Here is a 16,510-nt window from a genome sequence, read left to right as displayed (position 1 = left end):
GAAGTCTTAACCATGGGACCACCAGGGAAATCCCCAGTAGGAATTTTCATGGAAATCAGAAGGCTATTCTAAACATATTTGGAAGAACAAAGGATAGCCAAGTTACTCCTGAAAAGAAAACCAAAGAGAGGGATTAAGCCTACCACTTTCACGTCTTATTATAAATCCACAGGAATTAAGATGTGTGATATTAGCTCAGGGATAGATAAGTTGGACCCACGGAACAGAATGGAGAGCCCAGAGTGTTTACAACGTTGATTGTGGTAACGATTTCACGGGTCTATACTTAACTCCAGACTCATCAGGTTGTACACCTTAAACATGTGCAGCTTTTTGTAGGTCAATCACACCACAGTAGAGTGGTTTGAAGAAAAAAACAGTGAGCACAGAAACATTCCCACTCTTGCAAGGAAAGCTGATGTCTGTCAGAGCTGTCACTGCAGATCAGTGGGGAAGAGACAGCAATAAATAAACAGTGCTGGGTGATTGTCGGAAATAAAAGTGACCCGCACTTCACACCATATAAGTCCCTCACATACAAATGAGTTCCATTCTGAGAGCACATTCGTTTAAGTCCAGTTTGTTCATAAGTCCCGCAAAGTTAGCCTAGGTACCCAATAACACAGTTGGCTATATAGTACTGTACAACTGAAGTGACTTAGCAGCAGCAGTAGCATATAGGTTTATAACATTTTCCACATGAATAATACATAACAAAACAAAAAATAAAGAAAACATTTTTAATCTCACAGTTTAGTACCATGAAAAGTATGCTAGTTTCGGCTACATCACCACTGCTGTTACCTTTGCTTCCGGACATCCTGGGCTGAAATAAAGCTACTGTACTACTGTACTCTACATAGCACTATTCAGTAAGGTACACAAAAGCACAACCATTTGTAGCGGATGCACACACATGACAATGTACGCCAGACACGTGAGTCAGTGTATGTGACTGGACATGTGAAACACACATTTGCCTCTTTGAAAGCTCACAACATGAAGGTTCATATGTAGACGACTTACTGCACAAAAATTCAGTTCCAGATGAATCAAGAACTTAAATATGAAAAGCATAACTTTAAAAGATACAGGACTTCCTTGGTGGTCCAGCGGTTGACTCCCCACCTCCACTGCAGGGGGCACAGGTTTAATTCCTGGTAGAGGAAGTTCTGTACTGCCCTGGTGGCTCAGATGGTAAAGAATCTGCCTGCACTGCGGGAGGCCTGGGTTCAATCCCTGGGTTGGGATGATCCCCTGGAGGAGGGCATGGCAAACCACTCCAGTATTCTTGCCTGGAGAATCTCTATGGACAGAGGAGTCTGGCGGGCTATAGTCCATGGGGTCACAAGGCTCTGGACATGACTGAGCAACTAAGCACAGCACACAGAGGAAGTTCTGCATACTGTGCAGTATGGCCAAAAAAAAAAGAGAAAAAAATACATATATATATATATATATATAATATAAAGATATAGAATTTAATAACAAGGCAAAGAAATATTAAACACACACAAAAGCACAAAATCAGAATACAATTTTTTTAAATAAGATCAATCTGACAATATTAAAATTTAGACCAGTTCACCAGAAGAGACTAAAAAAGTTGGACAGGGAAGCCTTAAACTGGGAGAAGGAAATTGCACCACATAACCAGCAAAGAGTATGTATTTAGACTCTGGAGGACGTCCCTGGTGACCCAGTGGTTAAGAATGTGCCTGCCAGTGCAGGGGCTCAGGTTCCATCCCTGTGGAATGGAATCTTCCATCTGGGAAGATTCCACCTGCCATGGGGCAACTAAGCTTGTGTGCCACAACTACTGAGTCTGTGCTCTAGAGCCTGCAATTCACAACATCTGAAGCCAGCGTGCCTGAAGTCAGTGCTCTGCAACGAGAGAAGCCACCGCAATCAGAAGCTGCAACAGGAGAGTAGCCCCCTGCTTGCAGCAACTAGGGAAAGCCCGAGTGGCAATGAAGACCCAGTGCAGCCATAAATAAATAAAAACCAAAGTCTTACTTAAAAAATAAAGTCTCTAGAGTCTGTATCAAAAACTACAACCACTTAGAAAATGACATTGCAGCAAAAGACAAGTACATGCATTTCATGGAAGAGATACCATGAATGCCCAAAACATCTTTAAAAAGATGTTCAACTTCATTAGTAATTAAAGAAATGTACCTTAAAACTAAGATATAATAACTTTTTGACTACCAGATGGCGAAATTTAAAACCTGAATATACCAAGGCCCAGTAAGGCTGAGAAACAATGGGAATATGCATAGGTGATTGGCGGAAGTATAAATGGGTACACTCGCTTTGGGGACAAATTATTACACCTGCCTGCCCTAAGAAATCTGTGACTCCATTTCATTCTTAGGGAAAGAAAGCCTTACACAGTCTCAACAAGAAAAACATTATTCTAATAACCAAACCTGTAATAAGTAAAACAGACAGTCCAGCCCTAAAGCCATGAAGGGAGAATAAGATCTATAGTCTATTATACTTTGAGCTGGCTTCTTTTTAGTTACAATCTGGTTGAGCATTTTAAAAACAAAACAGTACCAATTAAAACATTTCAATCATAAAATACACCCTGGACTTCAAACTTGATACAAAAGAAAAAACAATAACCACGTTTTCTTTCTGAAATTATTTAACTAACCAGCCCCTAAAATAATCAAAACCCTCATCAACTTCACACATAACTAACTGCTCATCAAGAAAGATTGAGTTCAGCTCAGTTCAGTCGCTCAGTCATGTCCGACTCTTTACAACCCCATGAATCACAGCACACCAGGCCTCCCTGTCCATCACCGACTCCCGGAGTTTACTCAGACTCATGTCCATCGAGTTGGTGATGCCATCCAGCCATCTGTCATCCCCTTCTTCTCCTGACCCCAATCCCCATCAGGATCTTTCCCAATGAGTCAACTCTTTGTATGAGGTAGCCAAAGTATTGGAGTTTCCGCTTTAGCATCAGACCTCCCAATGAACACCCAGGACTGATCTCCTTTAGGATGGACTGGTTGGATCTCCTTGCAGTCCAAGGGACTCTCAAGACTCTTCCCCAACACCAGAGTTCAAAAGCATCAATTCTTCAGCGTTTAGCTTTCTTCACAGTCCAACTCTCACATCCATACATGACCACTGGAAAAACCACAGCCTTGACTAGACGGACCTTTGTCGGCAAAGTAATGTCTCTGCTTTTCAATATGCTATCTAGGTTGGTCGTAACTTTCCTTCCAAGGAGTAAGAGTCTTTTAATTTCATGGCTGCAATCACCATCTGCAGTGATTTTGGAGCCCCCAAAAATAAAGTCTGGCACTGTTTCCCCATCTATTTGCCATGAAGTGATGGGACCAGATGCCATGATCTTCGTTTTCTGAATGTTGAGCTTTAAGCCAACTTTTTCACTCTCCTCTTTCACTTTCATCAAGAGGCTTTTGAGTTCCTCTTCACTTTCTGCCATAAGGGTGGTGTCATCTGCATATCTGAGGTGATTGATATTTCTCCCAGCAATCTTGATTCCAGCTTGTGCTTCTTCCAGCCCAGCGTTTCTCATGATGTACTCTGCATATAAGTTAAATAAGCAGGGTGACAATATACAGCCTTGACGTACTCCTTTTCCTATTTGGAACCAGTCTGTTGTTCCACGTCCAGTTCTAACTGTTGCTTCCTGACCTGCATATAGGTTTCTCAAGAGGCAGGTCAGGTGGTCTGGTATTCAAATAAGGAAAACAAACATACGCTTTCTCATTAATCACTTGTGATTAGAAAAGCTGGATTTAGAAAAGGCAGAGGAACCAGAGATCAAATTGCCCACATCCATTGGATCATCGAAAAAGCAAGAGAGTTCCAGAAAAACATCTACTTCGACCTTATTGACTACGCCAAAGCCTTTGATTGTGGATCACAATGAACTATGGAAAAATTCGTCAAGAGATGGGAATACCAGACCACCTTACCTGCCTCCTGAGAAATCTGTATGCAGGTCAAGAGGCACCAGTTAGACATGGAGCAACAGACTGTTTCCAAATCAGGAAGGGAGTAAGTCAAGGATGTATGTTATCACCCTGCTTATTTAACTTATATGCAGAGTACATCATGAGAAACGCTGGGCTGGAAGAAGCACAAGCTGGAATCAAGATTGCCGGGAGAAATATCAATAACCTCAGATATGCAGATGACACCACCCTTATGGCAGAAAGTGAGGAAGAATTAAAGAGCCTCTTGATGAAAGTGAAAGAGGAGAGTGAAAGAGTTGGCTTAAAACAACATTCAGAAAACTAAGATCATGGCTTCTGGTCCCATCACTTCAGAGCAAATATATGGGGAAGCAGTCCAAAAATTTTGGGGTGCGGGGGGCGGGCTCCAAATTCGCTGCAGATGATGACTGCAGCCATGAAATTAAAAGACGCTCGCTCCTTGGAAGAAAAGATATAACGTATTACAAAGCAGAGACACTAACCTTGCCAACAAAGGTCCATCTAGTCAAACATATGCTTTTCCCAATAATCATGTATGGATGTGAGAACTGAACTATATAAGAAAGCTAAGCACTGAAAAACTGATGTTTTTTAACTAATGTGTTGAGAAAGGCTCTTGAGAGTCTGTTAATAAGAAAATCTAACCATTCCATGTTAAAAAAAACCAGTCCTGAATTTTCCCTGGAAGGACTGGTGCTAAAACTGAAATTACAATAATTTGGCCATTTGATGCGAAGTACTAACTGATGAACAAAACAAACTGACTGAATTAAGGATAACATGTATACAATTCTCACTTTAATAACCGGGGATTACACTGTACTCCCCCAAAACCAACAGAAAAACATACAGTTTAACAGCCTTACTTCCATAAGTGGTGCAGTGGTGTCTTACTCTTTGCTTGCAACCCCATGGATTGTAACCTACAAGACTTATTCACTTGGGATTTTCAGATAAAAGTACTGAAATAAGTTATCATTTTTTCTCCAGAAGAATTCTCCTTCACAAACCTGGATTTGCACCATTGCAAGTACAAACACTTTATAACCAAACCCAACAAGCCTTTCATTAACCAGTATAAGTAGCCTTGTGAAAACAAGGCCTCAAAAAATTAGTTTTAGACTCAGAGTTGTTCCTCTCCACGGAAATCTTTAGTAAAAGGCGAAAGATTTATACGGTCTGAAGAGAAACCAGAGTATAACCTACAGCCTTGCAATTCACAGCTCGGGTAACAGAAACTCCTAGAACAGTGAGAGTGACTAGCTAACACCGAGAGTCAGTGCCTGAACAAAAATTTCTAAATTACTCTGTAAACAAGGGTCTAATTTCAGAACACATAGGTAAAAGAAAATTTGAAGTTTTATAATTTTAAACGTGTATGGTGTGCAGGGCACGGTGGGTATGCAAATAAGGCAAGTGGGCGGCCTCTCCGCTCGGGAAAGCTGTCTCCACGCAGCGCCCCTGTGTCAGCACTAGGGGGCGAAGCGGCGGGCGGGCTGGCTGGCGTTCACACGCCGCACCGAGCGGAGACCCGGGTTTCAGATGTTTTGTGTATGTGTGAATTTGATTTCTGTTACAGACTTTGCTGTTAAGTTGAAAAAGAAAAAAGAAAAAAAGCAAGTGACTGGCACAAAATTCATGACCGTGGTTCCTCCCTTCGGTGGGTTGAGTGTTATCAAAGTTTGACAGTTTCCTTTTTCTTGAACTGCGTGGTGGGCGCACAGGTGTTTGTCTGTCTGTACCGTGCACCTCCAAGATGTACACTCTGGAATATTCTGCCGTTTGAGAAAAATTCATAGCCGTGTCCTGTTTAAAAATGGAGCTTTGGCTATTCCCAGGGGGTCCAGTGGTTTGGGCTCTAGCTTTCACTCCCTGCTGGTTCCTTTTCTGGTAGGGGACCTAAGATCCTCAAACTGCGCAGGCCAAAAAAAAAAAAAAAAAATGGCGCGGGAGCCTGGTGGGCTGCCGTCTATGGGGTCGCACAGAGTCAGACACGACTGAAGCGACTTAGCAGCAGCAGGGTTATTTGACAAGTTACCAAGTTGAGTAAAAGTTTCACAAACAGCCCAAAGTCCAACCTGCTATGAGGAATTCGCAGCTGAATTCAGCAAAAGGGGAAAGCAGTGGGTCCCTGCATAACTGGATATTTGAGAGAGAAAGAGAACATTCAGCAGAAAGTGCTGGAAGAGCAGTGCGTTGCTTCTGAAGTCATGGAACTGCTGTGAATGGGAGCCGCTGGGTCAGTTCTCCCCAGACGAGAGGCAACAGGTTTGATGAAATCTTGGTGGGGCCTTTCTGCCTAGTTAGAAGAGAAACACTTGAGCTTCCCTGGTGGCTCAGATGGTAAAGCGTCTGCCTGCAATGCGGGAGACCCGGGCTTGATCCCTGTGTTGGGAAGATCACCTGGAGAAGGAAATGGCAACCCACTCCAGTATTCTTGCCTGGAGAATCCCATGGATGGAGGAGTCTAGTAGGCTATAGTCCACGAGGTCGCAAAGAGTCGGAAACGACTGAGCGACTTCACTTTCAAAGCTGTGAGGTGTGGCCCACAGGTCCACAGAAGAAGCTGTCTTCTCAGATCCTCGTGCCCATTATCTGCAGCCTTCTGAACAAGGATGAGTTTCTTTGCATTTGGACCTCTAGAGACTTCCTGTAAGATTCCTTTAAACCAACGGAAGTCCCTCTCTTTACACAGCTGGCACCAACCTCATGTGGTACCACCAGACTTTGTAAATATCCAGATACACGAGTGGCCTCTGAGGCCCTTCCCTTCAGTGTCCCTCCCTCTCCAAACTTTTTGGTCTGAGTATTATTTTTGATCACTGGGTGGAAGTTACACATAGAGTCAAAATATCTGGACTGCTTAACCCTTAACTTCTCCTGGCTGCTCTAATCTCTCTCCTCTGGAGAGGCCACATATTTTTTAGAGCTACAGAGTTGGGAGAAACCTCAAAATATTTTCCGGTGCTTTCTATCTCTGCCGTCCTACCCAATCTCTTCTGGGCCTACTTACATCCATTTGATTAATAAAAACCTCCTCTCTGTTCTGCTTTCCTTGTGAGCTTTTGGAGTTCCCTCCAAGGCTAATGAGAAGAATTAGTAACTCTGGGCAGGTGTACAGGCTCTCAGTCACTTTCTGTGGATAAGAAACTGGGCAAGAAAGGCAGTTGTGAAGGTGGAGCAGTCTTTTCCATTCAGTGAATTTCATGAGCTCCACAGTACCTTTAAGCAAATACAAATGTGGTACCAACAATGAATTAGCGGACCCTGAGCTCTGGATCCCAGTTCCCACTGGTTTTGGCTAATATCCTTGACCCCACTCACAGATCTCAGAAAAAGGACAGACTGTCTCTCCCATGGAAGAATCCAGGTTTCTTTAGGAATGGGACTCAGAGACTCCGCTCCCTAGATGACCCAGGGGACTCATGATTTGTTCATTCTGCATATGGTTCTCATTGCAGCTTCATTTTAGGATCTTTCAGCTGAACACCTGGCTCTGCATAGTCAGGGTTCTTCAGCCTTTTCCCCAACAAATGGTCAGAGTTGGAGGGAGAGGAGTGAGACAGGGCAAACTTGGAGCCAGCTGAAGAGATAACAGACAGGAAGCCCAGCAGAAGCTGCAGAAGTGGGGAAGGCGCCCCGTAAACCTGCTTTGGTCATTGAGCCCCCTCAACCTGTCTGATCTTCCCCACACACAGCTGTCTCCAGAGCCCACTGAAAAGGAAGACAGTCCTGTGTCTCATACAAAACCAGCTGTGAACACACATCTGCTGATTTGAATGGAATTCAATCGTAGGCCACACTCCTAGTTAGCATGGATCAAACTGGAGTGTCTGACTTCTTCATCCTGACATCAAATGCTGTTTGATGATGGTTGTCAGTCTGAGGAAACAAGACACCCTATAATAATTGTTATAATAACTACCATTCAGTGAGCACTGACCTTGTGCCAGGCTCTTTGCTGAGTGCTCTGTCATCATTAACTCATTTAAGCATCCCTGTACTGGCTGCTTTGATGTTGCTACATGGGAATGGCTTAGGGTTGGTGTCTGATTGGAAAGGGGTGGGAGAATGGCTTGCCATTTGGCTCACAGGCAGAGGTATCTGTACATAAGACTGAGGAAGTATGAAAATCATTTACATCAAAGAATGGAGATACTGCTGATCGAAAGAGATATGGAGGTCAAGACGTCCCTCAAAATCCTGCCTTGGTGCCACTGTGAAATAGGTTTTATTCCCCCCATTGCCCAGAGGCAAGCACTGAGGACTTCAGCAGTTGCAGGACTTCCTCAACCCTCATATTTAATATACGCCCAGACCTCAGCCAAGTCTGTCTGCTCCAGGCTATAAAATGTATGGTTGCTCAGTCGTACTTAGAGGAAGTAAAAGAAAGGTATAGACTTCATTTGTCAAAAGTTTTTGTTATTATTTTTAAGATTGAGGTAAAAAAAATGTGAAAGTTTCCTAAAAGAGATGAAATAAAATGAATGTTACTGATTAACTTCTAGAGAGTCTTCAATGGAGAATGAAGTTCGACAGGCACAGTGAAGAGGAGGTCCCATTTGAAATCCAGATGCCCACCCCACAGAGGGCACTGCCTTGTGAGAAAGCCTGGAAAGGGCTGCTCCCTAGCGCATGGGCAGTGCCCACGGTCCTCTGAGAAGGGGGACAGTACAGCACGGTGGCTGGACTCACCAGAGCGGAATTCAAGCCTGGCTCTGCCACCTTCCAGTTTGGGGACCTCAGACCAGGTACTTAGTGTCTCTGAGCCTTGACTTCCTCAAATATAAATAAAGATATTTCTTCATTATAGGATTACTATGGGGATTAACAGTTTAAGTCATTCAGCAATGATTTGTTAAGCATCCATATGTGCTGAGCTCTAGAGCTCTCACTGAGATAATGTGTGGACACAGCTTTCCTCTGGGCCAAGCACACTGATAAACATTCAATAAGTGGTGCGTAGTTGCTTCAGTCATGCCCAGCTCTGCGACCCCATGGACTGTATGCAGCCCACCAGGCTCGTCTGTCCATGGAAATTCTCCAGGCAAGAATACTGGAGTGGGTTGCCATGCCCTCTCTAGGGGATCTTCCTGACCCAGGGCTCAAACCCCCGCATTTCTTATGTCTCCTGCATTGTAGGCAGGTTCTTTACCACTAGAGCCACTGTAGCTGTTATTATTATTACCATACTTCTTATGAAAAGAAAAAAATAGAGACAAGTATGGTGCAATTGCTGTATACTCCATGGCTCATCACAGCACCGCCTTGGGTCAAGTACATTCCCAAAAGGCCAGGCATCACAGAGTAAGATACAGACACCCACACAGGGTGGATGCTGTCCATCCCGTGGCCAGGATGAGGGAGTAGAGAGTGCTTCTTTATTACTTCCTGCCCTGCCCACATGCAGGGGCCAAGGCCACCACCAGCACCGATAACTGCCTTCTGCTCTGTGGTCTGCCAGAGTGTGGGAGGAGTCAGCTACAGGGCCGGGTCCATCTGTGCCAGCTGCTCTGGCAGTTCCAGCAGGGACAGGAAGACAGTGCAATTTAGTGGGGTTTATTTGAGACCCACAGTGATAACACACCTCATCAGGCTGGTCCAGGTCTTCCAGGTCCAGATCTTGAATGAGGTGGTCCATGATGCGCACGCCATTGCTCTGAGCTGCAGAGTGGAGGGCATTCATTCCATCCTAAAGAGAGCCAGGGGAGGGGAGGTAATTACTCTGTAACCTTCCCCCTCCTGCACTGTGAGAGAGGGCTTATGTCCGGGTGTGATCCACATACCTACCTGCCTCTTGGCTCTCTGGTCCGCTCCAGCTCTAATCAACATGAGTATGCTCTCGAGACTTCCAGACCAGGCTGCACGGTGAAGTACTGTCAAGCCATGCTTCCTCAAGAAAAGGGAAGAAAGGAACCCATCTCTTGAGCGAGCCACCACACTATCTCAACCAACAAAAGCCAGGTTAATACCTAACTGCTGAAGATCAAGAAATGAGAGAGCTCAGTATTCAGCAAAAGTGATATTTCAATTCTATGGGGAAAATGAATACATTTAAAAGTAATACAGGTACAAGCGATTCATCATCCGGAAAAAAAACAAAATTAAATCCTGTATCATATCATACATACGCAAAAATCACACAAACAATATACATACTAGAAGAAAGTTTAGATTATAATGTACAGTGTTTTGATTCAAAAGTTATAGAAGGAACAAGTTGATAAATAAAGTCAGTAAACAAAAGATAGATTTTTTAAATGTAACTTAATACGGATAAATGGTTACCTTCTATAATATATGAAGTATCCTTACAAATCAACAAGGACCAAAAAAAGTACTCTATTAAGATATTAGTGGAAATGAAACCATTTCAGTTTAAACAATCTGGGAATATCTATTAAAATTTTAAATACAACCAGCAATCCCACTCCTGGGACTCTATCCCGTGAAAATAAATTTCTGGACCTAATGTTATATACACAAGGTTATTAATTGCAACCCTTAAAACTGACAGCAAGATAAATAAATGTCCATCAATATGGGAGCACTGAACAAATCAGGAACAGTCACACCACATCATGTAGGCATTAAAAATAATTAATTAGGGCTATAACAGTTGGAGAAATTTCCATTAGGTAGCTATGAAATGTGGAAAATAAGATGCAGAGAAAATACAATACAATCCCATTTTTTATAAAACAAGCAATGACCGAAAAAACTCATATGTGCTTATGTATGTATCTATATCTATTGTAAGTGGGTAAGTAGGTGGAAAGCTAGCAATGTGGATATGATTTCATGAGCAAGAGGAAAAGTACAGAAATAAACACACAGATCCTACATTACTAAATGCAGTTACTGGAGAAGAGGAAGCCACGCAAAAAAAGGAAAACCAGAGAAGACTGAAGTTATAAAAAGAATTCTACTTATATATAAATTATTTAAAATACACTCTCTGTATAAAATCATGTAGGTGTGTGTATACACATACACGTGCATAAGAGAGGCTGAGATTCTGCTCAAGACCTACTGACCCGCAGCGATGCTGGGGGACTCAGACTTGTGCACCAGAGGAGCAGGCAGACAAGTGTGAAAGGAACCAGCTAGCAGTTAACACTGGTTATCTCAGGGAGGTGGGAATGAAGGGCTGTGACTTGGGGAAAATCGAGACCTGAGCCCTAGGCCCCAAGTTAAAGAAGTCTACAGAGCAGACATTACGAGCATGATCTGTAGACTCAAACAAACTGACCTCAAACTCTGTCTCTACCACTTCCAAAGGTTGCAGTCTTGCTCAGCTTAGCTAACCCTAAGCCTCAGGATCCTTATCTGTAAGTTCATGTGTCTGCTTTTCTATTTCCTTTTATCTCTGTCAAAAAATCTATGAATAAGGTCTAAGGATCTAATGTATAACATGGTGACTCTAGTAGAGAAGACTTTTATACAAGTGAAATTTGCTAAGTGCATAGAATTTACATGTTCTCACCAAAAAAAGAAAGGAGATGATGAGTGTGTTAATTATCTAGATGGGAGGAATCTTTTCACAATGTACACACACACTGGATCGTCACTATGTACATTTTAAATGTATCACAATTTCATTTTTCACCTATACCTCAACAAAGCTGAAAAAAATTCTTAAATAAATCTCTTTTAAAATGAAGGCAAACGACAAGAAAAACAAGAAAACCCACAGGGTTTATAGGGGAAATGAGACAGGCACCCAACACTCCAAAACTCTGTCATTGATACATTTTCATTTTTCAAAAATATAGGACCCGGCTCTGGACTGAATGTGTCCCTCAGTAACTCATATGTTAAGTCTAGTCTCCAGTGTGACGGATTTGAAAATCACGCCTTTGGGAGCTAACTAAGTCAGGAGAGTGGAGCCCTGATGAATGGGATTAGTGCCCTTATAAACAGACACAGAGCTTGACTCCTCACTCTGCTCTCCACCGAGAGTGAAGAAAACCAGAAGTGGCTCTCATGAGACACTGGAAGTGCTACCGTCTTGATCTTGGACTCTGCAGTTTCCAGGTCTGTGAGAAATAAATGTTTGTTGTAGAAACCACCCAGCCTATGGTATATTTCTTACATCAGTCCAAACTAAGACCCTAATAAAAACAGTAGTACAATTGTACATTAAATGGTTAAGTATTTAATCCAATAAATATGGTACTACATTAAAAAAGTCATCTATAACTTCTGTAAATGTGCCTTCCAAAAAGTAAGCCTTCTCAGAACATCTTATTTGCCTCTCGTGATCAATTGTATTTGTAAACCTGGAAGACAGTTTGATAAATGTATAGCATACAAATCAGTAAACAAGGAATGAGGTTCTGTGGGGGCCTTCCATTTTGAAGTGTATAAGCCTTTAGCAGTAATTTGGGCTACCACTGAAACTGCATTATGTCTTCTCTTATTTTCAGTAAAGTTCAGGTATGGAAAAGCAAAAAAAAAAAAAAAAAAACGCCCCAGATTACTGAGACATATGCTGGGAAATAAGCAGGGTGACAATGCACAGCCTTGATGGACTCCTTTTCCCATTTGGAACCAGTCTGTTGTTCCATGTCCAGTTATAACTGTTGCTTCCTGACCTGCATACAGATTTCTCAAGAGGCAGGTCAGGTGGTCTGCTATTCCCATCTCTTTCAGAATTTTCCACAGTTTGTGGTGATCCACACAGTCAAAGGCTTTGGCATAGTCAATAAAGCAGAAATAGATGTTTTTCTGGAACTTTCTTGCTTTTTTGATGATCCAATGGATGTTGGCAATTTGATCTCTGGTTCCTCTGCCTTTTCTAAATCCAGCTTGAACATCTAGAAATTCATGGTTCACCTACTGTTGAAGCCTGACTTGAAGAATTTTGAGCATTACTTCATTAGAGTGTGAGATGAGTGCAATTGTGTGGTAGTTTAAGCACAAGCTGGAATCAAGATTGCTGGGAGAAATATCAATAACCTCAGACATGCAGATGACACCACCCTTATGTCAGAAAGCAAGGAAGAACTAAAGAGCCTCTTTATGAAAGTGAAAGAGGAGAGTGAAAAAGTTAGCCTAAAGCTCAACATTTTGAAAAGTAAGATCATGGCATCCGGTCCCATCACCTCGTGACAAATAGATGGGGACATAGTGGAAACAGTGGCTGACTTTATTTTTTGGGGCTCCAAAATCACTGCAGATGGTGATTGCAGCCATGAAATTAAAAGATGCTTGCTGCTTGGAAGAAAAGTTATGAGCGACCTAGACAGCATATTAAAAAGCAGAGATGTTACTTTGCCAACAAAGGTCTATCTAGTCAAGGCTGTGGTTTTTACTGTAGTCATGTATGGATGTGAGAGTTGGACTATAAAGAAAGCTGAGCGCTGAAGAATTGATGCTTTTGAACTGTAGTGTTGGAGAAGACTCTTGAGAGTCCCTTGGATTGAAAGGAGATCCAACCAGTCAATCCTAAAAGAAATCAGTCCTGAATATTCACTGGAAGGAATGATGTTGAGGCTGGAGCTCCAATATTTGGCCACCTGATGTGAAGAACTGACTCACTGGAAAGATCCTCATGTTGGGAAAGATTGAAGGCAGGAGGAAAAGGGGATGACAGAGGATGAGATGGTTGGATGGCATCAGCAATTTGATGGACATGAGTTTGAGCAAGCTTCAGGGTTGGTGATGGACAGGGAGGCCTGGCGTGCTGCCGTCCACAGGGTCACAAAGAATCAGACACAACTGAGCGACCGAACTGAACTGAAAGCAGCTTTGAGAGCAGATGTTTGTATTATCCTCTGAGCACCACCTGCCCTCCACCTGGGAGCCTTTGTCTACATCTGGAGTAAGAACTTCCATTTACCTCGTCGGCCTCTTCCCCAGACTTGGAGGTGCTGCCCACATTGAACCAGAGTCCTCAGCTCTGGGTTATGCAACTGATCCTCTGGGCAACTATTTTATCCTTACAAATGCATGCTACTGGACATAAGGTCAACATGGGAAATAAGCAAAAGCCTAAGTCCTATTGGTAATGAAGAAACAGTTTTGTCACCAAATACAAAGAGCACACGACATGCATATTCTTTAAAGAGATCTTTCCAAAATGAATACTGTCAATGGAAACAGTTTGTGTGTATGTGGAGAAAAGATAACCCAAGTGACCAGATTTCCCCCTTACAATAGTTATGCTCTAATCTGAGTGCTGAAGAATTGATGCTTTTGAACTGTGGTGTTGGAGAAGACTCTTGAGAGTCCCTTGGACTGCAAGGAGATCCAACCAGTCCATCCTAAAGGAAATCAGTCCTGAATATTCATTGGAAGGACTGATGCTGAAGCTGAAACTCCAATACTTTGGCCACCCGATGCAAAGAGCTGACTCATTTGAAAAGACCCTGATGCTTGGAAAGATTGACGGCAGGAGGAGAAGGGGGCGAAATAGGATGAGATGGTTGGATGGCATCACCAACTCAATGGACATGACTTTGAGTAAACTCTTGGAGGCCTGGCGTGCTACAGTCCATGGGGTCGCAAAGAGTCGGACATGACTGAGCAGCTGATCTGAACTGAACTGAATCCATTCTACCAAATGATGGGCTTACTTTATCAGCAATATCTACCCTGACCTTGTGATTAAGCAAGAAATCCACAGCAGATAAACGATTTGTCCCCACTGCAAAATGCAAGACTGTGAGGTTCATCTGAGGAAACATAATTTGTGTCTTCAGTCATCTGATTAGTATTTCGCCTTCTTAAGATTCCTGGTTCTTGAAATGGCCACAATTTTTTTTTTAAACCAGGTGTTTGTGTTTTGATTATCTACTCTTTGCCTTCTCTTTAAAAGCAATGAGAACTGTATCCAGCATAATCTTACATTTCTCTACTATTAGATAACATCAGAGAATTTAGCAACCAACTGGAGTGCATACATCAAGCTGAAATCCACTGCATAACCTATGACTGATTGTAACAATATAATAGATTTCAACTAGAGTGTAAAAGCTGTATTTTTCCTGTATGCAATCATTAATAATGGTAGGATGTATTGATAATGCATAACAAAAAATTTTCCCAGAAGTTCAGTCCATATGTGGCTCATTCCCCTGTAGTTTTTTGGACTGTAAATTGTATTGAATCAAACAAATCAAGAAAGAGAAAGAAAGAAACAAAAAGAAAGAAGGGAGGGAGAGAAGGAAGGAAAGAAGGAAAGACACATGCAGAAAAAGCATGACTATCTTTTGCTGCAAAGAAAAGCCAACCTGGTGCCTCCAGGACATCTGGAGACAGTCTGATGTGCTTCAGACAAAGGATGTTGGGCTTGTAAGTAAAACACATGTCATATTCCCCACATTCTGGACATTGATTTTGCTTCCAAAGAATTTACTATCCTTTGCTTCTCATTAATAAATTATTGCAAAAATATGGCCATTGAGAACTGTTTAAACATCTGATTTCCTTAGTAGCTAAATCGGTGATAAACTAGGTTCGATAAAACATGAGTTACCCTTGCTATTGTTTGCAGTCTAGAGCTACATTCTAGTATGTCCAATTTGGGCTTAGAAACTCCCCTTTAACTTTATTTGTGAATAAGGATACAACCAAAATAGCATCCAAGGTAAGTCAGTAAAATCACTTCCATTTTTTTTTTTCATCTTTGCCATCACTGATTTTAAAGAACTCTACAAGCAACCATGTCAACAATCTGCTGTAAACAGGACTAAAAAAGATGTCACTAGAAACTATAATATAATTCACCAGGAGTTTATGATAACTTGCTACACTGGCTGTTAGTTTTAGTGTATTAAGTACTTTTATATAAAAGTATGGTTTAAAATATTAGAAAGTTATATGGAAAAATTTTCAAAGGGTTATTGAAAGGTATATTCAAGATCTATTTCCTGCTGTTTAGATAAATTATTATTGCTTTACTTATTCAACAGTTAATCTAGATATTACTTTCAAAGACCCTTATTTCTTTTGCTCCCTTCCTTTTTTGTTTCCTTTCCTCTTTTTTGTTCCTAAAATTGTTCTGCTGCAAAAATTTGCCATTTTTCTACTCTTTCTAGGATGTCTATGTATAATGAACAGGATATTCACACGTAACATATCAGACATGCACACAATATACACAGACAGACAAATGCCCTCACATACACCCATGCACAACTGCTAAGCATCCTTCCACTGCACACCTCAGCTTCTATGACTTACTGCCTGGAACAGATCCAGGTTTTGCAGAACGTGAAGTTTACACTTTTCAGGAGCCCTCTTTAAGGCCAGAGTCAGAAAGCTTAACTGATGGCAGTTTAAATTTCTTCCTTTTTCAGATTTTACAAAATCATATAGCAATGGAACACACTGCCAGAGCCCTCCACGTTCCTTGGAAGGAGTCTGTACAAGCAGGTCTCTTAAAGTTTACGCTTCATTTAGCATCCAACCCACCTCTGCCATCCCCACCTTGAACCACTCTCCACAAATCGTCCTAAACAACAGAGACAGCCTCCAGTCTGTTCACTCTGATGAACCCTGCCTTGTGGGGCTGTCAG

The 16,510-nt window shown here is 42.1% G+C and overlaps 1 protein-coding gene and 1 non-coding gene across 2 annotated transcripts in view; both read right to left on the bottom strand.

The window, feature by feature from the left end:
* Positions 1-16,510, bottom strand: part of ANKDD1B (ankyrin repeat and death domain containing 1B) — a 74,395-nt gene that overhangs the window by 46,162 nt on the left and 11,723 nt on the right. Inside the window, 3 exon segments of the mRNA XM_070378480.1 lie at positions 9,574-9,678; positions 9,777-9,875; positions 14,567-14,665. Of these exon segments, the coding sequence (XP_070234581.1) occupies positions 9,574-9,678; positions 9,777-9,875; positions 14,567-14,665 (303 nt within the window).
* On the bottom strand, positions 5,070-5,185 carry LOC138989647 (U5 spliceosomal RNA). The gene has a single exon (XR_011465896.1). It is a non-coding gene; the product is annotated as a U5 spliceosomal RNA (small nuclear RNA).

The sequence above is a fragment of the Bos mutus genome, chromosome 10 (assembly GCF_027580195.1).
Source record: "Bos mutus isolate GX-2022 chromosome 10, NWIPB_WYAK_1.1, whole genome shotgun sequence".
In the NCBI taxonomy this organism is placed as follows: Eukaryota; Metazoa; Chordata; class Mammalia; order Artiodactyla; family Bovidae; genus Bos; species Bos mutus.
This window is presented reverse-complemented; position numbering and strand designations above follow the sequence as displayed.